Here is a 26752-nt window from a genome sequence, read left to right on the forward strand (position 1 = left end):
TTGCTAAAGGAGAATTACCGTGAGTAATAAGAAGAAGGGCAAGAAGACGAGGGACTAGCAAGAACTTCCGTCTTCTTCTTCTTTAGAAGCTTCTAGCAACAAGAGCGAGCAGGATAGTACGATAGAAGACGTTCCTTATACTATAATTAGTAGGCCTCGGGACGCTAATACTCACGAAAGGATACTATTCGACGGGCTATTAGCTATTGTAATACCCTAGTAGAGAAGGCTTCTCTACCTATAATTAGAAGAAGGGAAGTTATTACTTATACAGATTAAATTTAACAAAGATCTAATAAAGAAATCTAACTACGAAGCCTGAAAACCACCGATTTCCTTTCCTCCTTACTAGCTTTTAGTTTATACGTAACCAAAAGCTTAATTTCCCTTGCCGAAGACCCCGAAATAGGATATACACTCCTAGAGAATTTTATTTCTCCTTTATAGCCTTCGTAAAGGATAAAAAAGGGTTCTTTTTAACCGCGGGCTCCTCCTTAGACTCCTTATCCTCCGTGTTAGAATCCTTGATAGCTCCTTAAGCAACGAGAGCCTGCTTTAGGATCTTCTAGTCGTATTCTAGACGGTCCTTAGTCCCCGAAAGGGCTCGGTAGGCCTCGATAGCGGCTACCGGATCCTCCTCTAGGTTCTAAATATCCGGGTCGTCGAGGGGGGAGCTATACTACTTATTTTTAAAAGGAGGTAGAAGCTCCTTCTCGGCCGTATCCTTACCCTTCTTGCTACTCTTAGGAGTAGCGATAGGACCCTTCTTAGTAGCGGTATCTCCCTTAGGAGTACCCTTCTAGGTAGTATCCCTCTTCGAAGTGCTCTTCTAGGCGGTATCCTTCTTAGGAGTACCCTTTAGCTTCTTTTAGGTAGGGGTAGGCGAATCCTCGTCCTCCTTACGTAGGCGCTTAGGAGTAGGCGAAGTAGCGCTTCTAGCCCGCTTCTAGAAATCTTTGTTAATAAAAGCTAACTTAAGCAGGGAAAGATATTCACTTACGGCGGTAGGAGTCCTACGGACGAGGGAATAGCTAGGATTCTAGGCTGCTAGGATTACCTTTACCTAGGGAGCTAGCCCTTCTTGATCGCCGCCTAGCCGTAGCAAGCAGGTATTACTTCCGGAATTGAACGAGCAATTTCTATAGGAACCCTAGAAGTAAGGATCTCCTCTAACTACTAAAACCCGATAGGAGGTAAAAGGACCCTTTAGATTCCCGTAGTTCGCATAATTAGCCCCTAAGGGGGCGGTAGTCCTAGCTTGTTAGACGTAAGCTACGCGACGTTAAACGCTAGTCTTGATAGCCTTAGCCTCGCCCTCTTGCTAGTCTATATAACGGACGCGCTTAGCCGCTAGGATCTTTTTCTTAATAGGAGTAGAGAAAAACTTTAGAATAGGGTCGCTAAACTAATTAAGACTATCTAGAGCTACGGAAGTTAGTATTTATAATAGAAAGGGAGAGAATAGGTCTTACCTTCGTTTATATAGCGCTTCTGTTTAGTATTCGGGTTAAATAGGGCAGGGCTACCTAACTTATCTTCGGAAGACTCCTCCCGGACTAGAGCCTTTTCTTTTCCTTTACTAATAGGCCGAAAGGGACTAGTAGTGTCCTTGTCTTTCCTCTTGTTAGCCCTAATAACTTCTTCTTCTTCTTCGGAAGAACCTCCTCTACCGTCTCCTCCTATAAAGAAGCTAGAAAGGAACTTCCGCCTTATTAACTGCTTACCCTTTCTTTCGTCGCCGCTAGCCCGGAATTACTTGCGGATATTACCCTTTAAGTCGTTAGAAAGGAAGGGTCCGTCGGTTCCTGGGCCTCTAAGGAAAGGGGCCTGCCGGAAGGGAAAGCCCGAAACTAGGGCGTTTAGGGCCCGGAAGGATATTTTAGTAGTCGGCAGGATTAGGTTAGAGATATTAGGAGCTTCCTTTTCGCTGCTAGAGGCTACGAAAGAAGACTCCTTGTCGTCGTTGCTTTAGGGGACGAAAAGCGCGCCGTCGGAGCCTTCTATAGAGGAACTCCTCGGCGGATTATCGACCGCCCTATAAGAGCGAAGGCGTACTATTATTCGCGTTAATCCGGTTCCTTTTACTTTATTTCCGATCTAGAAGCTAGCTTACCTATACTAAAAGTAATCAAGAGTGATCGAAGGTAATTAGAAGTAGGAAAATTTACGTATACACGCGAATACGAAGAGTATATAGGAAGGAGAGTTATATTAGAGAGGGTAGAAGAAGAAGCGCGTATTTATGTTGACGAATTCTTTATTTATTGATTTCCTTTGAATAATACCTTTCTAGAGGAAAGAGCCACTTTCGGTTCCTTCTAAATTCGTCCTCGGAAATCTACCTATAGATTTCGACTTTCCTTTGTTTATAGTTATAGGTTCAAACCCCGTATATCTCCTTTATTCCATTTTTGCCCTTCTTTAGTTATATATATACCCTTTTATGCCTGTATATAATAATCTCGGGTCGAGATCAGATTTAGTGGGGGAGGATAAGATCCTAGGAGCATTTTCTGCCTTAGGCTCCCTTTTAGTAGGCCTGACCTACTGACCCCTTCCGGCTACTTTCGGTCACGTGAGGCCCCATTCTATCTCTGATCACGTGAGGCCCCGTCCGGCCGCGTATGTGTATATAGTCTCTCCTTTACCATACTTAGAAGGGCATGCCCCTATCTACCCTTAGGATCACACTACTCTTATTCGAATTCCTTATCTTACCTATATAATCTAGCTTTACTTGAACTAGCTACTTAATCGTCTTAAAGCTATCCCCTAGAATAACACTATAGAGATACGATAGACTAATAGATAATTATTAGTAGCGAAAGCTAATATAAGATAATAGAAGCGCGAGATATTAGGTATACTTAATAAAGTTCGCTATCTTATAATTTATATCTATATAAGTCTATAACGCTAGGAAATATTCCTCTAGCTTTAGGTCTAAGAGCCTAAGCTAGTACTTATTCAAGATATAAGAACTCGATAGAACTTAACATTTTTGATACTTCGACGTACAAGACGGCTACGAAGCTATTTTAGACTATTCTATAAGTAGTATAATTATAAAGAGATATTACTTAATAATAAAGAATAGCGTCAAATCGACTATCTCCTCTATATTACACAGCTATTTTTCTTCTATACTACATTACTATCAAAGATAAAGGATATGTTGGATTTTAGGTAGTGATCATAAAATCCGATTGCACACAAAAGGATATGTGTGTCTGAAGCAGGTGAAGAGAGACTATCATGAGAGAAATAGAGGTCGGCTTATTAGATCAAAAAAGGAGTATGATCAGGTATGCCAAAGAAATCTACTCATGAGTTAAAAGAGATGTCAAACTTGTTTATTTTAGATAGGAAAGCAGGCATAATTTATAACACAAGGTACATAGTAAATATCACATGAAGAAATCAAGAACATCCGAGGTTATCTTGGAGTGTTGAGTAGTCTCCGGCCAATATAGGCAGTTCAATGCGAGATCGTTGAGGATCAATATAAATCAATGTGGTGGACATGAAGATGTTCTTCCGGGGAAAAGATGGTGGCGGCTTAGTCATCCGTGGGAAGATTAGTCATCTGCGGGAAGACCCACATAAGTTGACAGGATATCACTATATATCTAGTTTTTAAGCTCTATAATACACTCTTTGAGTATCTTGAGCAGTTAATTAACTAGCTAAAGAAGAAGCGTATACCATAGAAATAGCAGATGCTCCAATCACTTAAAGCTAGCCGATCAAAGCTTGATAAATACTACTCGCAAATAGATAGTGTTAAAGGACATATCTTTGCAATTAGTACTATGCTTACACCAGATAACAAGTTCCAGTTCTTCCAGACAGATAACTAGGAGCCAAAGTAGCGCAATGCATACCGCAAATCATTCCAGTCAGCATTACTTCTATACCAGGAGCGTCTTGCTAGAGATCAAGCCTTCTCTATACCACAGACACCATCAAAGTCTATATACTAGCTTAATCAGATACTAAGCAAGAATAAGGCTATAACAAAACCTACTAGAGATAAGGTTGCAAATATCCGAGTCTATGGAGGTAGAAATGGTAGAGATCTAGAAAAACTTCAGCTGCATGGCAAAGGGCCTGTGCTTCAACTTTGCATTCCTACCTACTGCCATTCTCTATTTGAGAAGTAGTTCTAGGTATTCCAACCCATGCCAGATAAGATGATTTTGACCGGGTTCAAGTAGTGGATGGCATGAAGGCGACGCAAAAACTGCATGCTGAAATATAGAACCTCTAAATCGTATGATTCTCTACTATGATAAGGCCACCGTGCTATCCATATAGACAGTCTATCCATGATGTGCCCCAAATCAGAATATACAGCGCACACAAGATGTCAAAACCGTGCCCGAACATTCAAAGTCCGTATTATACTGGGGATCCTTCTCACAAACAATCGAGTCCACCCCGGGACAAGTCATCATGCCGACTGTAGCCCCATCAGTGGTACCCACATACACACAGCCTTCAATGCCATGGCTAGTGAAAGGCCCGATCGTGGTGTCTGGGTAAATGAAGTCAACTCCAGGTGCCGAGTCCGAGTCAACCTCGATGTCAGCGGACGCGTCGCAGACGTCCGTAACGCTGTTTGTGTACTCGTCTACAACCCACCATTGGAAGATGCCTTCGCCATTGACGTCCTCTTGGAAGACCATGAATGCTGCGATTCGTGTTGCGGACGGCTCGGATGTTGACGTCGTCGTTGTTATTGGGGCAGTTGTGGAGGCTGAGCTTGCAGACGATCCGGTAGCGAGTAGACCAGGCACAGCCACATCATAAGACGTTCCAGTTGAAGATGGGTAGATGACAGCGGAAGTTCCATCAATCTCCGTGGTCACGGCTTCGGTAACAGATAGAACAGAGTAGGCTCCTCCGCCCACGATTATCTCTCCACCAGAGACTGCGTAGGATGAACTGCCGACCGAGACAAACTCGGGGTTTGTTACAATGACCGCCGAGGCAACGGCAGGAAAATAGGCGTCATCACCTTCGTCGTCGGTGTCCGGATTCAAGCTTACCGTCAAGCAGGCGATGCCCGTGGTCGTGGTCGTGGCTGTCACATCGCAGCCGCTTACGATGCTTGAACTTGTAGTGGTGCAGCTCTCCGTGGCACAGGATACCCAATAGTCGGTCACGGTCTTGGTTTGACACTCGCATCCAATGTACGTGTTGCAAATTGTCGTGGATGTGCATTCGATTGAGGTTGTTGTGGTGCATGATGACGTGCTTGAAGAGGTCGAGTCACTCGTGCGGTATGTTCCGCAGGACTTGGTGCAGCTTGGCGAGGCTGGACCGGAAGTGTATGTCGTTGTGGGTTTGCCTTTGTCTGGAGGACAGTCGATCGAGAATATGTCGAAGAGCTTGAAACATGGCAGGTCTGGGATCTCGGGCAACTCGGGGAGCCGTGGAATCGGGAAAGGAGTTGGTCCAGGCAGGGGTATTGGAGACCAGTAGAAGCCACCAATATTGATCCACACTGGCAAGAGAGTTGTAGTTGTCGTCGAAGAAGATGAGCCTGATGATGTAGAAGCCCGCGTGCTGAGCGAGGTGGTGATGGTAGTAGTTGTTGGCAAGGTCGCCCACTCTGTGAATTGAGCCTCGGAGAAGGTTTGGGTCACTCCGTTAGATGTATATATTGTCGTCGGAAGCGAGTAGTACACAAGTGAAGCATTAGCCGATACGCCCCCAGCGCCTGTTGTGGGGTCGAAGGTGATGCTTTGTGTGGTTCCTCCTCCGCTGATCACCACGGGCCCCGGTGTAAGACTCGAGTCTATACTGAAGGCCGAGCTATATACACCTGACGGAATGGTAACAGGGAAGAACCCAATTTCGGAAGGAGTCACTAATCATGTATGAGTCGAGCTGGCCTACCACGGACACTGTGATATTGGGTCGACTTACCAGGTGATGGAGTCACTACAGAGATGACAGTTCCCCCGAGATTGATCGATGTAGGAATGGGGCTGAAATTGACGGGAGTGGGCGCGGGTACTGGCGACGGGGGAAGCACCATAATGCATGGAGGGGAGCACTGGAGAATGGGGCTGGGTTCAACCCAAACCAAGTCACCGATGTATACAATGACGGTATCTCCATCGATTCCAGATGAAACGCCGAGATCACCACCATCCTCGGCAAGAACAAGCCAAGCACTGATTTCGGTGGAATAGCCACTGGAAAATGAGAGACAAAAGTTAGAAAGCACTTGACAATTAGATGTAGGAAAGCTTGCTTTTGGTTATCGTCACTCTGCAAGGTGGGTGGAATGCCTCCCATGGGGCTCACGACCTCCGCAGCGCCGATCGTGAAAATGTTATACAGCCAGAACCCTTGCGTGAAACTGGTCTCCACAAGTCTTTCCTGACACGACTCGTCATTTAGACAGGTTTGCTCAAAGGCGTTGAAGAAACTGTAAAACCCTGCAGTGTATACCAGGATATCCGATGAATCGAGCACGCGGAAAGCCCACGCGTCTTCACAGTTGGAACCGGAGACACAACTCCGAGAAATCTGGGTCAGAGTCCCAAAAGCCTACATCAAAGGGCTGTGATGCATCTGGGTTTGGTTGGAAATAGGGTGTCTCGGTCTGAACATGGGTAATGAAGATGTCCTCTGCGCCCGACAGGGTGAGCTGATACAGCACGCTGTGCTCCACAGAGGTGCCGTAAAACCAAGTTGGTCCTGTCATCAGTGCTTAGATATCATCCGAAGAGAAAGATACATCTATGAATATCATACCTTGTGATTCGACGAGGACACCACGACCAGTGAAAATATTGAGCTGTGACGCAGTTGTCGTGTTGGCGCTTCCTACCGGCTCGTCCAAATCGTGGTCTGCCGTCCAGACCCAAAGATTCTCAAAGTAGCCCGATGATTTTTCAGTGAGATGGAGGAGCATGCTTGCCGCAATGCAATCGATGTTGATGTCTGAACCCTTTGGACAGTTTCCCATCTGGAGGTTGGACCCTGCCGCTCCTCCCACGCGGAAGTGGGAGTCCCACATGGCAGCTAGAGGTAGAGAGAAATATTAGATTCCGGTCGACTTTGATGGTCGAGATTGACTGACCGCTGCCCTGTGTGCTTTCGTGCACATTCCATTCCATAAGGATGCATCCCGCGGTAGCACCCTTTACAGTGAACAGCATATCGGAGATTTGAATTACTCCAGAGTCTCCAACCTTACCGACTCTGCATAGACGTGAGTACTCCCAATAAAACGAAGAGATCTGAATGTGTAGATGACATACTGAACCATGACCTGCGGATTTGAAGCATCCTCGAAATATGATCCTGTCCCCATAATCTAAAGATCCCATAATGAGTAACAATTCTGGATTTGAAGAGACAACGGCAAATACGTACTTGAGACCATCCCTCGCCAACGATGATCGAGCCAACTGGAACTTTGACTGTCGACTCGACCTGATAAATTCCAGCAGGGAAGAAAACAGGCTTGCCAACCGAGCTGGAAAGAAGGGTATTGATTGCACCAGTCTGATCTCCAGTCCCGTCATTTGAGATGCCATTTGAAGTGGCCACGACAAAGTCGCTGCTGAAATATGTCTCATACTGAGGTCTTGACTGCGAAAAATATTGGCCGGAACTGTCGAGGAGACTAGCGGGCTTGTTTGGGGTGGGACTCAAAAACCCAGTGTGGTCCTGGCCATCACCACTCAAGGAATCGTAGAGACGCCCCATGTTCCAAGAAGTGAAGTAAAGAGCATCAGTAGATCCAGCGACAATTATCTCGCCTCCCGAAACGAGCACAACATCCGCAGAGTTCTCGACCAGCAGATTGTCGAGAATGATGTTGGGGTATGGCCCTCCATTGCGCAGAGTAATCGGATACGGCACGCCGTTGAAATGAGAATCTAGAACGCTGATGGAGCCAGTGCCCTGGGAATCAATACCACCAATGCTGGTACAATCTATTGCGACCCAACAAGAGTAGACATAGATGTTTTGCCAGGTGAAGCCCCAGTCCCAGATCATGGAAATGGCCGTCAAACAAGATGTGAACTGCAGATTTCGGGCAGTATACTGCTGGTTTCCCGCACGGAACCCGATATTGCCTCCAAAGAAAGTCAAGTCGCTGAGGAAGCCACCTGATCCATTTTCCATGAAGATACCCACCATGGTCGTTGTGTTTGTTGCGGTAGAGACACTCATTTGGAAGTCTAGGTTCTGCAGGGATGTAGCCTGCGCCACTTGCCAATGTAGACCGGTGGCATTATATTCCTGGTCTCCATCATAATTGGTAAAGGCCATGGAGGTCATGTCGAAGATGAAGTTGCGGATTTGACGGAAGAACTGGTTCTGATTAATGTACCACTCTGCACCGTTTCCGCCTGGAATATAGGGGTCGGTGTCGATAAGAGCAATGCCTGTGAAATTGGCACTTCCCTTAATGGTTGGTCTGTCCGTCGCATCTCCTACAAACTGCGTGTAGTAATACCTGTACAGTTCGTGTGAGCGGCGATCGTGGGCAGTCTTGGAAAACAGATACGTACTGAATAATTGGAGTGCTGATGAGGTAGGTTCCTGGCTGTTGCCAATTTCCAGATTAGCGATATGACTGAATCTTATAGGAAGAAAGAAGACCATGAGAACTTACTGGGAAGAAAACAAGGGCACCATAGACTGAAGTCGAGCCGCAAGACTGACCACACCTTTCAGTCGAATTAGACGAGCTGGAATACGAAACCGCACGGTTAATCGCTTCAGTGTCGTCCGTCACACCATCTCCCATGGCGCCAAAGTCCTGAACATTACGGTAGAACTGATATCCATCTCCAGCGAGCGGCATCTGCATGAAGTCAGCTAAGTTTCGGAACACTCTGCTTGTATACAATCCTACCTCGCCATGGGTTATACCGTCCATCCAGAATGTACTTGTTGCGCGCTTAGAAGGGTGTTGGGTTGAATTCTCAACCTTGACCACATTTTCCATTTGCTTGTCGGTCAGAATTGGTCCGTTCATGGTCCCTGGAGATTTGACCAGTTACGACCATATCTGAAACTCGGTGGAACTGCATCATACCAGCATCAGGAGCCACTCCGTGAGTGTTTCCTTGATTGTTGACCATGTACGCCGGAGGGGCCTTGAATATTCCATGATAAGCAAACTTCTGAGATCTCAGATGAAAACCTAACCAACCTGTGGAGGGCCAATTGGCAGCGCGGGGGAACTGTAGCCAGAAGGCAGTGGCGGTAGAACTAGATGATCTGCTGCTGCGACCGCAGCAGCAGCAGCAGCAGCAGCAGCCAGAATGCTCACCAACCTCATCGTTCTGGATCAATGGTAGACGAAAGAAACAAGTTATCGGAACAAGAAGAGGAAATGACGGTCAAAGGAGGGCATGCACCCTGGGGAACGGGGTCACGCTAAACTTGGGAGAGGTCTGGAATCCAAAGTTCTCTGCTTTTTGACCCTACTCAGCTGCCTGAGGCATATCTCGCCTAGAAACTGTGTATCAAAGAATTTTCTTTTTCATGCAATGCTACTTCGGTAAAAATAGTGGAAGGTGTGATCACAAAAGAATTATCCGAAGACACTGTTGTTCAAGGACTCATGTCCGTGCCCCCACGCTAGCAGCTCTGCCTAGTAGTTCGTTTACAACGCCAATTCAGCTCTTGAACCCATGAACGGAGGAAACGACCCAATTTGGAACCCCTGGCATACGCGGGTACCTGCAGGAACCCGGGATAATGAACAATGGTTACATTGAGGGGTTCGGATAATCGCAAAAAGTTGCTCTTTGTTCAAAAGAGACTAAACCCCTCGGGATGCTCGGCATTTTTAGATTGCTTGCCATGCTAAGCTTTTGGGCCCGGCTGTTGCGAGCCTATCGGCTTCTTAAGCGTTTACGATGATAAAGCACTACAAAGTATCAGCTGCTTATGGGTGTGCATGCTCAATTTCGCTTATGGCCTTAGTTCTGCTCAGCCTCGACCGAGCGTTCCGTGATCTTTGCAGCATGGTGCATCATGATCCTCCATTCGTATTGCTGACCGGGGCATGCCATGCACCCCGATCATTTTCTGGGACAATGCCCTTTACTTGTCAAGTTTTCTAATACTCCTGGATGAAGAATCGACTTACTTCACACCCTCCATCCGCATCATCACTATGGCGAGCGTGAAGCGTAACAGCTCGCTCAAGCGACTGCTATTATCACTTTTTGTCACCTTTCTCTTTGCTTCTCTTTCCTTGAGCGCCAAATTACCCCACCATGTCAGTAATGGCTACAGTCAAGGCCATGGCCATTCCCATCACCACAAGCACACTTCCAAGCACAAAAGTGATGCCCTGAATTACAGTCTGCAAGAGCGAGCCACAACCACATATGCCGCAGCCGTTCAAAAGGGAAGAGGCCTCATATGCCTTATGGAGTCCACGATCGCCAAAGCAGCAACTCTCAACCTAGCAGGAAATATCCAGTCAACGTGGCTGGCATCGGATTGGCTTGTAATGCAAGGATGGAGACCAATGAATCTGGGAACCTTCACATACGAAGACTTGACTATCGAATTACCTGCTTATGGTAATAAGTTGGATGCATTCTTCTCGTCGATGGGGATTGCCTTTGACGGCTCTAGTGCTCAGTATTTAATGAACACAGTTCAAGGAGCATATTACGACAGTGACTATAATGAATTCCCATGCGTGGTGAGTCAATATTACACTCTGACTGATTCCGCCCTAAAAAAAGCATTATTGATTGAAGCCATCAATGATGACAATGATCAGGCCTCCGAGGGGATATTTGGCAACATGATAGATATCAATTCCGGCACCATCGTCGCCGATCTGAACCGGAGCCCATTGAACATGAATTACCCGGCAGCTGTGATAAACACTTTCTGCCCTATACGACAGTGGTCTGACGCCGTATATATTCAATGGCTTGCTGCCGATGCCGTGGAATCCACGCCATTGAATCGGATTGAATTTAGACATACTAATGATAAAGTTAATATAACATTATATGCTGGTATCACCAACGCTGCGACACAGCAGTTCGTCATCCAGGCGCTTCAGAACAAGGGCACAGTGACTGAAATCCCAACGTGGGATGCGAACAATCAGCTCACGCTGACACGTGCAGATGATGGGGACTTCTTTGCTGCTATCCTGGGTAGCCCCAACGGGGCGGGCTGTGCATACCTGTTGGCGCAGCACAAGGGACAATTTGGAATCAAGCAGTTGACATCAGTTAGTATTTGGGTGAGCGGGAGTACACCCTTCACTCTTACGTCGCCAATCGGTACACTGGGACAGAATCTGAACCTAGTCTTCACGATGGAAACTGTGGTAGATACGATTGATGTGTGATCGATCAAGCACGGCCAGGAGAGGCTGCTGTAATGAGCGAGTAAATAAGCGAAGCAAGAAGAAAGATCAAGAGATGGGAATACTTCATTTTGGCTGAGCGACCATACGAGGGGTGCTAGAAATAGGTAGGGTAGAGGTGTTAAATAGGAATGGTTAGAAATGATTCTATCCCTTGAGCTCTCGCTCTTCCCACTCCTTTTGTAATCTTGTCTCCACTTCCTCTACCTCTCGCGGATCCAAGATGCTTCGCCACGCAAAATGCCATAATGATAGATTGATGCCCCCAGGAAGATTGAGATTTAGAGGGGCTAACCCAATCGCTTGGACTCTCTTGTGGCACCATAGGGCAAACCCTAGCCGGCGATAGGAGTCGAACTTAACTGTGCGCAAGGGCGAGGCTCTCCATTCTGCCAGCAACTGTATTTGTCGCAGGCCGAATGTAGCGTAGTCAATTTCGTACAATTGAGTTATTGGGTGTGGATCAGGCCTTCGCCGCGTTGGCCACCATTGTTCGACTGGGTGCCGGAGCCATGGCAGTCGCCGAGGTTTGCTTGCACTGCTGCTGTCATAGGAGTCATAAGGGATGACGAGCTTTGTTGCTCGTGTATAGTCGAGATACTCCGTAACGGTCTGGATTTCTTCTGCCTCGTACTGTAGGTCCCACTTGACGAATAGGTCGCGCGCCTTCATACCTTGCAAACGCACCACGTCTTCCGCGGGCCAGCCGAGCCGAGACTGACTAGCGGCGGTACAAAGATCATAGAATGATTGAATTCTCCACAAGGCACGGGAGACACGCTGCTCCTCTTCCCAGGTTGGTGAGCCGTAATTGCTGACGGGGGCTTTGACACCTTCGAATCTTTGCCTCCACGGTTGAGTCGACTTGGGATGTGTTGAATACCGAACCTCGGGATCAGCTGCATTTTCCGGTCGAAGAGCATTAAATATTTCCAAATAGTGCTCTAGACACGCTACAGTCAAATGACTGATTTGTGCGTGTATAGATAGAACCCGGCGGATTGTCGAGACAGGCGCGTTATCAGGCAACCCGTGCGGAAGGGGTCGGCTTGTCGAAAGGGGTTCGCCTATTCGTGGGAGGCGTAACTGTCTGATCGTATCATGAATGAAGCCAGCGACAAAGGCATCTAGATTTGGATATGGGAGAGTGCAGGAATCAATCATGGCCATGAGTGAAATTGTTTCCCAACTTTGATCACACGTGTTGTCTTTGGTGAACAGGGCGCGGGTAAGCTGAAGGCCATCGTGGTCGAACACACGGGATGCCGCGGGAGATGCGAGAAGAAGGTTGTAAAGGGATGTGGGGTCGTCGATACGGGAAAGAATGTCCAGGAGGATCTCGAAGGGCAGTACCTCCATCTCGATATATATCCAATGATTTACGGGGTTCAAGAGAAGGAAAGAACCCAACAAACCAGAGGGCCGTAGCGGAAGTCATAGCCACCTAGGCCACACGGCCCCGCTAGCTATTACTCTCCGCTATTCCTAAGCTTTGATCGGATTACATCTCGATCTGAATGGTGAAACTCAATCTAGAGGTCATAACTTCCTTGAAAAATTATCTTGTGTCCTAGCTACTGATACACTAATAATGGAACCTGAGTGTACCTTTTCGCGGTAGTCAGGCTCAGTCTGTATTATGATAAATATCATTACCTACAATGCACTGCGATAACTTTAACCTTGTTTATTCGTAAGGCCCGAACGTCACATTCGCGTCAACTTCTCAACTAACTTCTGGTATCTTATACCTCCTTACACGAACGTTCTCTCGGAGCTTTTACAAACAGCAATATGTATAGTGGTGCAAGTTCCTTCCTTGTCGGCCTTGCTAGTACTAAGGTTATTACTAAGGCAAAGCCCGATCTTCAGTTACCACTCAAAACATGGATAATCGACGAAAAGCTTAAAGAGATCTCCTTTTTATGATACAGCAGGACATCGACTATAGTTATAAGCCTGGATTTGCTGCTGCAAAGTTCCTCTACTACCTAAAGGACGACCCAGCTAAGGAGCTGGCATTTATGCGAATCTATCGTCAGATCCCAACTTCTGGCACTGAGTGGTTAGCCTCTAGTGTCCGAGCCGCTCAGGCAGTCCCGCACATAAATATTAAGGAGTTAACGGCCTTCAAATCTCTATTGGAACAAGTATGTCCTGTCATTCCTCAGCTTTTAGGCTACCAAGAAGACTTGCAGGGAAATGATAGTATCGTTCCTGGAGTTTTCGCTACCTCGATTGTCTAGGAGAAAGTTCCAGGCGTTTCGTTGTCGGAGGAACACTTTTAGACTCTTAATCTAAAACAGCGCGATGCTATTCGCAAATAGTTCCGCCAGGTCTACGAGTAAGTCTATCGCGTGCTATCAACTATAGTATCTAAACGTTAACTAGTTAACCAGACAGCTTTCGGAGTGTGGCTTCCAGCCTTGTATAGCTACTGCCTCGAAGCTTATCTATAACGAGTCAACTGGAAAGATGTATGTGATATAGTCTGTCTAAGATCGAGCTATTTCTAAATTATGACATCTGCCACGACTGCAAAGCTGCGTTTAGTAAATATCAGTTGTTGATGGGATACAACCTACCCTAGATTGTGCGGGCCAGATTTAGGACCAATCCAGGTTACCCTTCACTTCGTGGTAAGCGTCGATGACTACAGGGAGTTTAGAAGTGTCTGTGAAACGAGCATTATTTGTTCGCTATACAGATTGCGACGTATGTACTTTAATGGAATTACTGTAGCTATCTCGAATGGAAAATAAATTCGATTCGAATTTGACCAGGATAAAAAGATAGGCCACTAGACACCGGATTGCCTACATTTGTAACTGCCACAACAGATCCATACTCTATCAATACCCAAGTAGTGAAAGAGGAGAGTTTGTCTTGGGTGGAGCTACCTTGGAAAATTGGGTAGCTAGTCCAGGTAGCCTGTCTACTGCACCGGATCAGAACGTCTTTCTATGCATATCCTTTTGACTTGGCACCAGCTTGGCCACATTGGCAACGACTGCCTCCAGGATTTCGTTGTATTGAAAGCTGTAGACTTGAATTACAGCTGGAGCCAGCGACCTATGAGGAATTGCTTCAGCAAACCTCACGGCCAGTTCATGAAGCCTCTTTGTCGAATCCGGGCTAGGACACTCCGCCTCAAAGAAGAAACGGAGGTATGATTCTATAGTCGATGTGTCGGGATTGAGAAATTCATACTCGTTGTCAATTCGGCCGGGACGAGTCAGAGCGGGATCAAGGGCTGGTTTGATGTTCGTAGTAACGATGAGCACATGATCGGTATGGGTACCGATCCCGTCCAGAGCGTTCAGGGCCGCTGCCATAGATATTCCCACCTGATTTCTACAATGTGGTATTCCAAACAGTCTACAAAACTATGGCCACAAAATCTCGGAATCATTGCAAATTCCCAGTTTGCCAAGCAACTTCGACGAACTGGAAGAAATGCAAAAATTCCAGCAAGCGGATCTCTTCCGCAGGCGCGAACTCCACTATCTCTATGTTAAGATGACGGCAGACATGAATGTTGAGCATTACGATGCCTTGACGTACGATTTCAGTACACTGAAGCGGCGGCTGTTTCACCATGCCAGTGAACCTTGGGAGGGTGACAATATAACCTTGAAAACCAATTTGGTTACTCTAACAAGGAAATGGTGAGAGTTTAGCAATTCCGTTTGCAGATGACGAATTGACTGAATGTATGCGACTAGCATGCGCACAATCAGAAGCATATGAACAACTGCAGGCTTGCCAGGATACGATTGGAGTTGGATATGAGGGTTGGGTGCCTATCGAGCAATACAATAAGGCAAAAGCGTACGAGAGAAATTTGAAAGCGGACACGCTCGGTGCAGCTAAAACAGAGGGGGAGAGAATAAGAATTCAAGAGAATTGGATTTTTGATGACTTTTGCGAGGAAGACTACGTGTAAGTTGAGGGCAAGCCCAGCTTGACCTTCGCGGAAAGGATACGACGACAACCATTGCTTCGAGATGTTGAACGGTAGGGTGGGTCGGGAATGGAGGCAGCGACCTTGGTTTAAACAACTAGAATTCGCAAACCAAATCAGCCCAACTCATATGTTAAGCTGTAGGGACAAGTCAGTTATGGCTTCTACTACCTAATCAGGCATGGCACGATGATCACCAGTAGTCTGGCTGCACTTCATGACCACTCGTTGAATGTGGCTTCCGCCTATCCACAGTGAATCCCTTTCCAACCATAATGACCATTAAAATGGGCCGTGGTGAATGAATGTTGCCATGAATATATATGAAGCTTTGTATGTTCTGGCCCGTTGTTCCAACTTGTCTCTACTGCTTGTCGCATGTCATGCCTTGATTGAGGTCATAACTTTGGAGAGGACATACACGACAGCTTTTCTTCTGAGGGTTATGGTGAGAGAGAAGACTTAAGAACATGCTTCCAGGCGGAGTAATTTCAGCTGCTATGGGAGACGTGAGAGGTCGACAAAAACTTCAAGGCGCGCTTTTTTATGCGAGAAGAGTGGGAGTTAGAGAGTCACACGTGTTATTGATAAGCTATCAGCAGTCGTGGGGTATCTCTCAACTTTTCTGCGTTAACCATGAGCTAGCCATTGTATAACCATGATTGACCATGGGCACACGATCCAGCACAGTGCTCTAGCTCAAACAGGGTATTGATGGCCCAAGGCGACATTTCCATTCAGCCTTGCCGTTGATTTGGCCAATCCTGGGCTAGGATTCGATGATGTATGCAGATGCCAAGAGACCACAGTTTCAGCCAGACCACGGCGACCCAATAACGCTGTATCTGAGCCCAGATCCGAGAGGGTCAGTGCGGTGGTCGCGCGACGGAGGGCGATTCTCACCTGGTCTCACCCAGCTTTTCACCTTGTCTATTGCGAACTCACCCTGCCTCACCCCGGTCGCGCGACCTTAAAGCGGCGCTCAGCCACTTCTCACCCGGGCGGCAGCCACCCGACTATCTGCCGCAGATAAGCCACACGCTGGCCAGTTAGTACGGTGGGTGACCACATGCGAATCCTGGCTGTTGTATGTTTTTGTTTTTGTTTTTCCATGTTCTTTTTCTTTTCTTTTTGATGGTATCATCTCACCGACCCGAGTTTTGTAGGTATTTGGTCGCGGCCACCACCATCTGGTCCGGCATGAGCTACGTCTTCTCTAACAACGCAGTCAAAGTCTTGACCAAAGAGGAGATTCAGAAGCGTATCGCTCAGGCGGAATCGAAGCGTAAGCGTTAAGTTTATCAGCTGATTTCCCTCGCATCGTGTCAGCCGTGTACACCACAAACTTTGCATTTAGGCGCTTTGGCTTTTTTTGTGTAGCTCGTTTCTCTTGCATTCTCTTCAGTTTTACTGAATCACATTCCATAATTTCAATGTTGAAAATTACTCAACCTGAATCAAGCCCCCAAGTAAATAAAGGGCGTCCATGAAAGAAAATCCAAGCACAGTTAGCTTAATGGGCTGTGCAGCATGAGATCTTCCAGGGTATAAGAATATATCTTAGATATCTCCCATTTGCGACATTTCTCCCGAAGGAGACGGACCCCCTCTTGGAGAACATTTGCTGGAACGGTTGTGCAGAGGTCTCCAACTCCGTCAACGAAGGCTCGCATAGTGTCCGCCGAGCGAATAAAATGCTGCGCGAGCTCGTCATCAAAGGGCCGATCAAGGTGCATGAAGCTTGGTGCCCGAGGCTGAGAAGTTGAATAGGTAGATGTTTCACTATCCGACCATGGCGAAACTTCATCCATTTCATCGGCTATGGGGTCAGCGCCGGTCCAGTCAGGGGGATTTCCCATCGTGGTGGCATTGCTGTCAATAGCCCCGTTCCTGGCGACCGATCCGGGATTCGGGTTCGTGCCGCCCTCGAGGTTAGCCGAGGATATCTCGGGGCCAGACGCTGCCGCGGAAGAGTAGGTGGCGTACGCCCAGAGGACCAACGTTGCTAGAAATGCCGCGAATGGTTGGAGAATGGCGTCGGAGGAATAACGTCGGATGTGCCAATAAATGGCGCCCGCGTGCAACACGGCCAGGCGACATTTGTACTTGTCACTGGTGAACCAGCAACGCACCACCAACTCATACTCACTCGGCCAGGTCTGGGGATCACCCGTGCCACTGGCACCATGATTGCGGCGGTATTCTGCCAGGGTTCTAAGATGGGATACGGGGGTGAGTAGGATGAGGCGCGCTAGGTGCAGGACCAGGAATAGCGGGCTTTCTATGCCTCCTGTCTTGGACGAAACGCTGAGGGCTTCCCAATGCAGCACGTCGAGGCAGTCACAGGCACTGTTTCTCCATGCTGAGATCTGCGGAATGGAGGCTGGATAAGGTACTATGGATGTGGCTTTGCCAACGCTGCTGGGAGGCTTCCGTGCTGCAGTCGGAGTCCACTGTGAGAGTTTGTTGGTGTAAAAGCGCTGAACTTGCCAATTCCACTCAAATAGAGAATGTATGATGATTATTCGTCCAAAGTTGGAGACTGATGGTCGGATATAACTCCGTACGTGAAGCTCTTCAAGTGCGTCGCGAACCGTTTGAGTGTCTAACAAAATTCATCAGTACTGTTCGTGTGCCTGTCATCGTCTCCCACCTGAGGTCTTCATCCACGATCTCGGGTCCGGAGACAGATGAGATTGCAATTGCAATAAATATGAATACTGGAGAAACCGTGACGACCAACCTTGCCGCTTGGCATGTAAATATGTCCATTCATCAAATTTGTCCGTCTGCCATAATGCTTCCTCGCAAGGTAGTTCAAGCTGAAGATCGTCAAGCTGAAACCGTGCATGAAAGTCGGATGTATACGCCAGAATGCAGTCTAGCATCTACAAGACAATAAAAACACATTAGTTAGGGCGAACAAGTGAAGCTAGATGCAAAGGACGTGCAGGCACAAGGCGTGTCAGAGTAGGCGCTGCAGCGGAAAGGGCCCAGAAATTAACGAACCCAGACGAAAAGCCCCGTCCTCAAGTATTCCTCACGTTCGCGCCAAGCCCTCCAGTTCACCCCAGATAGTGGCCCATCATGTGGGAGTGCAGGTTGATTCCTGTGCTTGAGAAGGGCCAGACGGAAGCATGAACCAGACAAAAGGTCCCTCTCCTTGTATCCCCGTTCAACGAGTGCCGTTTTTGAGGTTTGACACAACCCAACAATGTTTAGAGCCTTGGTCTGAACGTATTCCAACGATTCATCTAACCCGCCGTCGCTGTGAATATTTGTCAGATGGGTGTAGAGAAAGGCATGGAGCAATTCCCCATGACCCCGTGCTGATTTGGGAGGAGCATATATGGATCCGATGGCTGCAAGGGCGATCAGAAGCGGCCAGTCTATCTCATGGCGATCTAGCTTCTGCGAGTCAAGAAATGGATAGTCTGGATGAAAATGACACAGATAGAGATAAATCTGCCAATTTAGCAGACGTAGGGGTGGGAATGGTTGCGGTGTAGATTGCAACAACTTGGAGAGTGTACGGCTGCTTCTGGCTTCTTCGTAGTATTTCAGAGAGGTCTCGTACTGGTGGTCAGTCATGTACGTTTTTGCACTCGTTGCGTCGAGGCGGCACGCGAGCTCACTCTCGCGACTCGCCAGCTGCTTTGGCGATTTGGAACTGATAGACGCCGCAGTCCTTCTCAACTGTGACTCTGACCGTAAGCGGTGGCGCATTATTCTTTTCGTTTTCCCGTCGTATCGCGTGTTTCGGGCCCCAAGACCGACGGCGTAGCCGACGTAGCGCGGGTCAGACTTGAGCTCAGCTATAGTATCTTCTCCGGTGCCAGTGCTACAAGGTGACAACGTGCTTTCCATGTGAGATGAGCGTGAGACCGAACAGTTAGTATGATCTGGATACATATTAACTTCTATGGCACTGCCGGATGGAATTGGGTTTAGAAAGATTTGGTCGGTCGCTGATGAGAGTATCTCGTTTAGAGGTTCGTCAGCTGCGGTCCGTTGCGGAACCGTCGAGAAGGTGGATATGGGGCCTTCCAGCTCGAAGGCAAGCGATTCGTCCATCATGTTGAAGGGAAGCCAGTTCGGATATACTTGTGAGAGACTGCCCATGGGTCCATAATTGTGGCCTATGGAGGATACAGCGCTGTCCGCCATGCCAAGGTCGACAATTCTGAGGCTACCAGCGTCCTGGTCTTCGCGGGGCCAGTGACCCTCAGAAGAGCTTCCAGGTACCACCTGCGACAGCCATGGACTGACTTGGGGTTGCACCTGGTCATACTCAACTGCCGGCGACTTGGAGCTCAGGCTCGATGGCGGTGCAATCGCCACGTCCTGAATCTCGGTCGCCCCTCGCTGCTGGTCACCAGCATTGGCCACCTGCGTATACTGTGTCTCACGGCGCTTACGTAGACGATGCTCGCACATGAGGTTCTTCTTTACACACCGTTGACATGGTGATTCTCCTGAGCACCGCGTGCGGGCTTTTGCGCACTCCAAGCAGGCGTGGGTGCGCCTCGGGCTATTCAGGACAGCTGGCGCAGCATTGGGCGTAACATGACCTGCCTCGTGGCGAAGAAGTGCGTCTCTGGAGAGAGCAAGATAACAGGGTCAGAGGGGGAGACGTTGGAATCAAAAAAGTAGCGACGCGGACTAGGAGATATACTTGCCTTCGAGAGAATTGCCTGTGGCATATGCGGCACGCATGCGCGTTCGCGGCTTTCGAATGCGTTAGCTGATGCCGCCGGAGATGCTCTGACCTTGAAAAGCTGCGCCCGCATATTGGGCAGAGCCGAAGCGTACTGGTGGCAGCACCGCCTGGAGGGCTGCTGTCCTCGTTCGCGACCTGATTATTGTCCATGCTGATGGGCATGATAACGAACCCGCCTAGACCCGCTGGGCTGGGTTGAGCTACTTTATACAAGAATTTCATTTTGAGTTATGTTATTTGGTTTAACTTTACTTTATGCAGGAAGGGAATATTGCAGAACGGACGCCATCTTCCCCGCGCTGGAGTTCACGATGAACCCCACACTCGGAAGCAGACCCAGGCATAGCCTTTAAGCGAGCGAATCACGACGGATGGCCAATATACTGTAGGTGGTTGAGGCGCCCAATGATCATCGATTCGATGGAGGCCTATTGAAATTGTGCAGTGGCGTTCCATAAGTTTGCAACTCCCAGGAAGGTTCAACCCCCTCTCATCAGCTATACTTTAAAAGGCAAGTTGAATAAAACTGCCGGGAATATCTAGAAAGAGTGTTCAAAAGATATTCAGAAAGAGCTGATAAAAATGTAAAGTCGAAGCATATTTAGATGGTCTTTTCGCTTGGTCTCTTGTTTCAGACTTTTGAACTGCCCCTGTACCAGGTACGGTAGTAGCTGGCGGGTCCCCCTGTCACAAGAGCAAACCGATACAGCATAGACTAGTAAACTAGTAGGCATATTGATAAATAAGATCAAACAAAACTACGATTAGACGAATAGGATGATTGATTCGAACACAATAGAAGATGCTTCGGGGAGAACGAGGGAAGAAATCTTCCTAACCCGAAACCCAAGTTGTCGCTCTCCGTCGTGAGTGGTCCCCCAACAGCTACGTCTTCGGCATCCTTGTAATGGAGCCCACAGAGAGTTATCAGAAGCTGTGCGGGGTTTAGCCAGATGCACACTCTCCTACCTCTGAAGAACTCTAGGGCGTGGAAGGCTGTATGCTCTTTTAGTAACTGAATTCAAAAGCAAAGGCGCCGCTAGGATCCGCCTTGGGAATTGTGATATTCAGACTGCTGTTGGTAAATAAATAGGTGATAAGGCCTTGATCGACCGCCCAATCTACCTCCGTATATACAATGAAGTAATAGGTATGCGTTACGGTCAGAGGCAAAACCCAGAGCCTCCATGTTGTTAACGACAATGTTCCAAGGGCCACTTGCAGCACGAGTACCTTCATTGCGCTCGAACTGAGAGATTTGCCACAGGATACCCGCGGGCGCCTCTTGGTCAAGAGCACCATACTCATTGATCATGAACGGTGGGTGAGTCAATGCCTGTGTCCTTCAGGATGCCTTGCATGCTGCTGATGGAGGTTGCAAAGTCACCGTCATCGTAGAGGAAAAACATCGAGATCGCATCTGGCACGCTGTTGTTCGCCGCGATAAATGAGGCCCATTCGGTAAACCAATCTAATACATCGCCAGCGAATTCGGGGAGACGGCCATACGATGGACCAATAATATGGGCGTTGGGAAAGCTATTCCTGTTAAAGATCTAACGATGCGAGTGCATCGTAATTATAAAGACTTAATTTTGAGCAGGCTCAAAGAACGAGGTACGGTATCGGGATTGTATGGCAGGAGGGCCAATTGGATATGTGCCGGAATCAGCAGAAAGATTTGATTGATTGAAAAAGAAACAATCTGACTGTAATGGAGCAGGTTGAGCTGACCCATGTTTGGTTAGACTATCGCCTGTTCAACTGTCCTTGCCCAATGCTTTCCTCTTAGGGCCGCTACTCCGAATTGGGCAATGCAGGCTGCTTTGAAACAGCCGCATGAAATAACAGATTTTGCCCCCGGCAATCTCTCGCCGTTAATCTCTCTGATAGCTTCTTTACGCTTATCTCTGTTCGCCCTTGCGAAATAAGACCCTGAGCTCCTCTGGATGCGCACAGGAAGGACATTATGGCCCTTGCCCGAGTAGGGAAATTAGTCCAGGGAAACTATAGGATCCCGAGATATGGAGGGTCGAGAGGTATCACGTGTATTTGACTTAGTAAGAATTATTCGTGTTTGAATTTGATGGGAAGTGGCCGACTACAAAAGAAAGCAGGAAACCTGGAATCAATCTTCATGGAACTATCTCAGAGAACTATTTAAGAAGAAAGAAGAGAGAGGATGGTAGCAAGGACTATATAGTCCTACATACAGCTATCAAACACACTTAGCCTAGCGATTCCCTACAAGGAAAAACCCATGGATCGAGGTTCCCAGTAGAATCTCCATCAGAAAGGAACAAAATCCGTTATATTCTAAAGGCCGACTGTCCGGATAGTCTGTAAATCCATCCTGCATAAGCCACTAAAATAGCCGCAAGACTGGCAAGATACGCAAGCAGCAATTTATAGGAAGAAGTTCAGTACTGAGCGATCACGGCAGGAGTATCTAATTCGATAGACTGGAACGTATACTACGATTAACGCAAAGCGCCTTGTACAACTATTGGTGCGATTGGCTCAGGAGTCCATGGTGGTTCGCTCTCCCAACGGTGCCAAATCTTTGATCCACTCCTCAGATCAAGAGATACCCAACTGAAAATGGTCAGCGTGGCAGTTCAAATATAGATGCAGGCTAAGAGCAACATACTGGGTGTCACCCTTGGGGTTATAACAGTAAAAACGCCAAAGTGGGTCATCTGATTCATCGGCATACCCAAGAAGGAGGCGTGTGGTAAAAGTCACTGTACCAGTGTCTTCTTGTGATTCTGGTCCTCTCCAAACATCAGCCCCACAAAGTCGGCAGTTAGTCGAATTTCCAGTCGTGTACACCAAGTCCAAGAGATTCAGGTGAGGACATGTGACGATAGGGTCGGCTAGGCTGGGCTGATCCCCAGAAGATACTGGCAGATGAAGGGAGTGCCAAACATACAAAGCGATCCAGCCCGTGCTACAAATAGATATTGCCACAGAAATCTGCACCTGTCCATTGTGATTTGAGTGAAATGGGCAGACATGATTTTCGGGTCTCCATCCGTCAGAATGAATCCCAAAACAGCCATAATTGGTCAGAGGGGGCGTAGGGGAGGACAGGAGAAGAACCCGCACATGGTTTCGATCTCGACGAGTAAAATGAAGACATGGGCACAGTTTTATGACCCCATCGTAGCGCGTACAACGTCTCTTCAGAGGCAAGACGGCGAGCGCATCTGGCGCAAACATCCCTCGAGGCTTGAGCAGAAAACATCGGCGCAATATGCCCAACGGGAATTCTCAAGCTGCACAAGGTGTTTAAGTCGTAGCTTATCATCGCTGTTGACAAATGAGAGAGGAAGATGATGTACAGTCGGCTGTGGCTGAAGTACTGCTTTATCTTTGACAATCCCCTTATATTTCGTAAAGAGAGTTTTGCAGGTGAGAGCGAAACAAACTTGATCGACCAGGCCAAGATTTTCGAATATTTCGGCAAAGATGCTCTCATCAAACGAGCAAATGTCACATCTACGCTCACGCCCAGGCTTCTGAGGAGCGAAAGTGCCTGTGAGGGTTATTTTGCTGCTGAAGTTCCAGAGCCTTTGGTTTTCTCTCTGAACGTCGTTCTTCGTTTTGGCCTCGAGGTTTGCGTCCCCGATGCTCGTCACTGAGACATCATCTTCCAATCTGTCTCCAAGAAGTCGGCTAGGGTATCGGGTCAACTCTTTGATCAAATCTCGCAAGCGCATCATGGTTCCTATAGATAGGTAACTATCCACAATGCAGGAAATGTAAAGTCTGCTAGGTAGCCAACCGAAGGGGCTCGGCGATCAATAAATGGTTTCGCTAAGCAGTCTCAAATTTGTGTGACGTTGGAATTCGTACTCGACTTCGACAAATATAGTTCAGAACAACCAGGGCTCCCACATTCTAGTCAACTAGGCGTCTTTGCAAATGGCGGGTTGGTAAATACCATACCTGGATAATTAAGGAACCCTTGAGGTCATCACGCTCTAACTAGAATATAAATTGTGGATCCGCGCATTATGGCTCATCCAAGCCCCAGTGCAGTTGATAGTTGCGACATAGTACCACCTGACTCTTCTCGGCGGCAGTAGTCAGTGCTTTCTGAAATCGGAATTTACGAAGGCCACTCGCTAATAGGCGGGCGGCGGGAGGATTTTCATGTAGTTATGTAGTCCCTTAGCTTAGCACGTCCCCGTGCCTCGGGGGTATAGCGGCCGATTAAGGACACCAGCTCAAACCCTATTTTCCAAGGCAGAAAGTCCGGCAGAATTGTCAACTTAACTAAGCTTGGTCTAATCCCTGATTTCCCTCACGAGGGAAGACAAAGAAAATCGCCCTCCAATTGGTTAAGGGGACGGGCTTGGAGAAAGTAAAGATCCGGGTATAATCATGAATTCCGATTAGCTAGCATAGCTCATCTGGCTCAGGAGAACTTTGAAGAACTGATCCATCGAGCGCTAGTCACCTTTGTCACCGGGGACAGACATATTGGCGGGATAGGTAAAGTCGAAGTCGTATAGGTCGGCAAAAAGTACCTAGAAGTCTGCACCATACTTGCGTACGTTTCGATATTCGGACCTAACTAATATCGCCCATAGAACTCAGCTTCGCCAAAGATCCAGCCTCTAGACGACTCTAGCAAACGCGAGCCTCCAGCTTGATTGTTCCAGACAGCCATATCTGTGTAGAAATAGTCTGGAATCTAACCAGGGGCATCAGGAACACTATACAAGATAACGGAAGCCCGATAAACGGCGTTTCTAGTATTGTCGCCGAGGTAAATGTTGGCTAATCCGGTCACGGTCCTTGATCTTTCTTCGCAAGGGGAGAGGCAACGACCGTTACAGCCAGCAGGGCAAGAAAAGGGTCGAGCATGTTGGCTGGAGCTTCAGAGTTGATATGGAAAACGTCAAGATTACAGACGCCTTGCTTTCCACAACAACCGGGGTCTTAGAGTCAAAATCCAGGGGATCTTTGGTCTGAGCGATGGATGATAATGAGCATCTACGCAATTACGAAGGAGGATACGGCTCTGTTGACCCATAGCCGCGTCCTCGTCCCTGTTAACACCCCCATCGTCGTCAATGGATTTCCAATTCCATATCCCAGGGCTTTGTGCCGCTCGACACTGTGTTCCTAAACTTCGTCAGCCCCCACGGTCAATTTCCGCGTGGTTTGCCAGTGGCTCTTCTCTACGCGCATGTTACGCTACGCCGCCCTCAACCCAACAACCCTGTTGTACCCTTTGCTACTGCAGTTAATGCCCCCATAGGGGTTCCCGCTGCACCCTCTAGCGTAATCGCCGTTTTCGTTAGTTTCGACCACCTACACAGATTGTCAACGCATTAGCCCTGTATCAACATAGAAAAGCTCCCTATAGGCTTGAGCAGGTCGAAACCTCGCTCTGCTGTAGATTTGCTGGCGGTGGCCTGAAACTATAAGCCATCTTTAGCAAGACGTCTCTGTTCTTTAGCAGCACCCTCTGCCTTCTTTGCTACCATTAACTGATCTACATCATGAGTAGATCCATAAGATAGCTCGTTATTGACACTTCGAAATTACTGCTTCTTGTTAAGCCCACTTCCGAAAGGAAGAAGATCAAATAATGTAGTAGTATTAAACGAGGTTTCTAAAGCATGGGGAAGCAAAGCATGAGGGCAGCTGAGAGGAGAGGTCTGAATAAACGTTGAATGTCTGCGGCAGCAGGCTTCAGGCATCCACACATGTAATTTCTAGCAGGAGTGATATCAAGCACGTAGCAAAGATAGGTCGAATAAGGTAGAAATCTAAAGAGTATAATCCGATTATATTCGTATTTCTGAGAAACTCGAGAATAAGCTGTACTCCATAACCTTCGAATACATGGACAGGTTTCTTGTTCCTTGTAGTACGACCGTCACAACTAGTAGCCTCTGTAAAATAATCAAGCTATTCAGTTTCTGATTTAATTAGAGATCTAGCTATTCGGGGACATTATAATAAGCTTCTTTCGTGGTAGATATTCACTACTGTCGAACTAGCTGTCTACACAAGTTTCGTTACGTTTCGATATACAAAGAGGATCTGTCTACTAGACCACTGTAATATATTCGAATGTAGTGATAGATCCGCCTAGTATAGCCTCACGAGTTTAAGGGAAGAAAAATTTGAACCAACAACCGTTCTAAATCGACCTTACTATTAATCAAGGGAATGAACATCCTGGACTGAAATTTGCTTTAGTTCCTTAGTCATTTAGGAGGCCGGCCTATACCTAACCAAGATACTCGAGATGAGCCTGGAAACGATATAGCAATGTAATCCTTAATGTATTCGGTCTCCTTTCGCACTAGTCAGCTTCTGTAGTCTCTTCGATGGCAGATTTGATAGATCAAGTGGGGGTTGGCATGGTGAGTGCGTGTATTAGTGTCCTGGGAAACGGCGATTACTGGATGGTGCACACCCCTCGCAAAGCGGGGAGGGTGTGGGTACCACCCCAAATTCCGGTGCCACTGCCGCCATGTCACTATACCGGAAATACGTTTGGTTGCAAGGCCGTTACCATGTGGATAGTGGCCATCAAACTCCGGTTGAAGATTATTGGGTAATAGCTGCATCATGCCAGCGCTGGAGTCGAGATGGCTGGAAGAAAGGCGGTAATCCGAGTGGATGCCACCGTTTCGTTGCTGCACTGCCCAAGGTC

At 47.7% G+C, this 26752-nt stretch overlaps 8 protein-coding genes across 8 annotated transcripts; 3 read left to right on the forward strand and 5 right to left on the reverse strand.

Annotated features, from left to right (window-relative positions):
* Nucleotides 1-4343: 4343 nt before the first annotated feature.
* Nucleotides 4344-9319, reverse strand: N7458_002763 (glycoside hydrolase family 55 protein; the record flags this gene model as incomplete). The annotated part of the gene is made up of 13 exons (XM_056906146.1): nucleotides 4344-5875; nucleotides 5935-6206; nucleotides 6266-6543; nucleotides 6569-6714; nucleotides 6772-7041; nucleotides 7100-7221; nucleotides 7281-7336; nucleotides 7396-8488; nucleotides 8544-8578; nucleotides 8648-8839; nucleotides 8891-9018; nucleotides 9074-9134; nucleotides 9191-9319. The coding sequence occupies 13 exons, from the start codon at nucleotides 9317-9319 to the stop codon at nucleotides 4344-4346; spliced, it is 4314 nt and encodes a 1437-aa protein (XP_056770253.1).
* Nucleotides 9320-10162: 843 nt separating this feature from the next.
* N7458_002764 (uncharacterized protein) lies at nucleotides 10163-11368 on the forward strand (the record flags this gene model as incomplete). The annotated part of the gene is made up of 1 exon (XM_056906147.1): nucleotides 10163-11368. The coding sequence occupies one exon, from the start codon at nucleotides 10163-10165 to the stop codon at nucleotides 11366-11368; it is 1206 nt and encodes a 401-aa protein (XP_056770254.1).
* A 165-nt stretch (nucleotides 11369-11533) lies between these two features.
* On the reverse strand, nucleotides 11534-12745 carry N7458_002765 (uncharacterized protein; the record flags this gene model as incomplete). The annotated part of the gene is made up of 1 exon (XM_056906148.1): nucleotides 11534-12745. The coding sequence occupies one exon, from the start codon at nucleotides 12743-12745 to the stop codon at nucleotides 11534-11536; it is 1212 nt and encodes a 403-aa protein (XP_056770255.1).
* A 435-nt stretch (nucleotides 12746-13180) lies between these two features.
* On the forward strand, nucleotides 13181-13632 carry N7458_002766 (uncharacterized protein; the record flags this gene model as incomplete). The annotated part of the gene is made up of 2 exons (XM_056906149.1): nucleotides 13181-13228; nucleotides 13321-13632. 2 exons carry the CDS (start codon nucleotides 13181-13183, stop codon nucleotides 13630-13632), a joined length of 360 nt encoding a protein of 119 aa, XP_056770256.1.
* A 702-nt stretch (nucleotides 13633-14334) lies between these two features.
* Nucleotides 14335-14721, reverse strand: N7458_002767 (uncharacterized protein; the record flags this gene model as incomplete). The annotated part of the gene is made up of 1 exon (XM_056906150.1): nucleotides 14335-14721. One exon carries the CDS (start codon nucleotides 14719-14721, stop codon nucleotides 14335-14337), a length of 387 nt encoding a protein of 128 aa, XP_056770257.1.
* A 121-nt stretch (nucleotides 14722-14842) lies between these two features.
* On the forward strand, nucleotides 14843-15332 carry N7458_002768 (uncharacterized protein; the record flags this gene model as incomplete). Its single annotated transcript, XM_056906151.1, has 2 exons — nucleotides 14843-15005; nucleotides 15112-15332. 2 exons carry the CDS (start codon nucleotides 14843-14845, stop codon nucleotides 15330-15332), a joined length of 384 nt encoding a protein of 127 aa, XP_056770258.1.
* Nucleotides 15333-16858: 1526 nt separating this feature from the next.
* On the reverse strand, nucleotides 16859-20140 carry N7458_002769 (Zn(II)2Cys6 transcription factor; the record flags this gene model as incomplete). The annotated part of the gene is made up of 4 exons (XM_056906152.1): nucleotides 16859-17955; nucleotides 18004-18238; nucleotides 18360-19945; nucleotides 20026-20140. The coding sequence occupies 4 exons, from the start codon at nucleotides 20138-20140 to the stop codon at nucleotides 16859-16861; spliced, it is 3033 nt and encodes a 1010-aa protein (XP_056770259.1).
* Nucleotides 20141-21078: 938 nt separating this feature from the next.
* N7458_002770 (glycoside hydrolase) lies at nucleotides 21079-21385 on the reverse strand (the record flags this gene model as incomplete). The annotated part of the gene is given in 2 exon segments (XM_056906153.1): nucleotides 21079-21191; nucleotides 21208-21385. 2 exon segments carry the CDS (start codon nucleotides 21383-21385, stop codon nucleotides 21079-21081), a joined length of 291 nt encoding a protein of 96 aa, XP_056770260.1.
* Nucleotides 21386-26752: the final 5367 nt, after the last annotated feature.

This window comes from Penicillium daleae (genome assembly GCF_028827525.1).
Source record: "Penicillium daleae strain IBT 16125 chromosome Unknown utg000002l_segment0_segment0, whole genome shotgun sequence".
Classification (NCBI taxonomy): domain Eukaryota; kingdom Fungi; phylum Ascomycota; class Eurotiomycetes; order Eurotiales; family Aspergillaceae; genus Penicillium; species Penicillium daleae.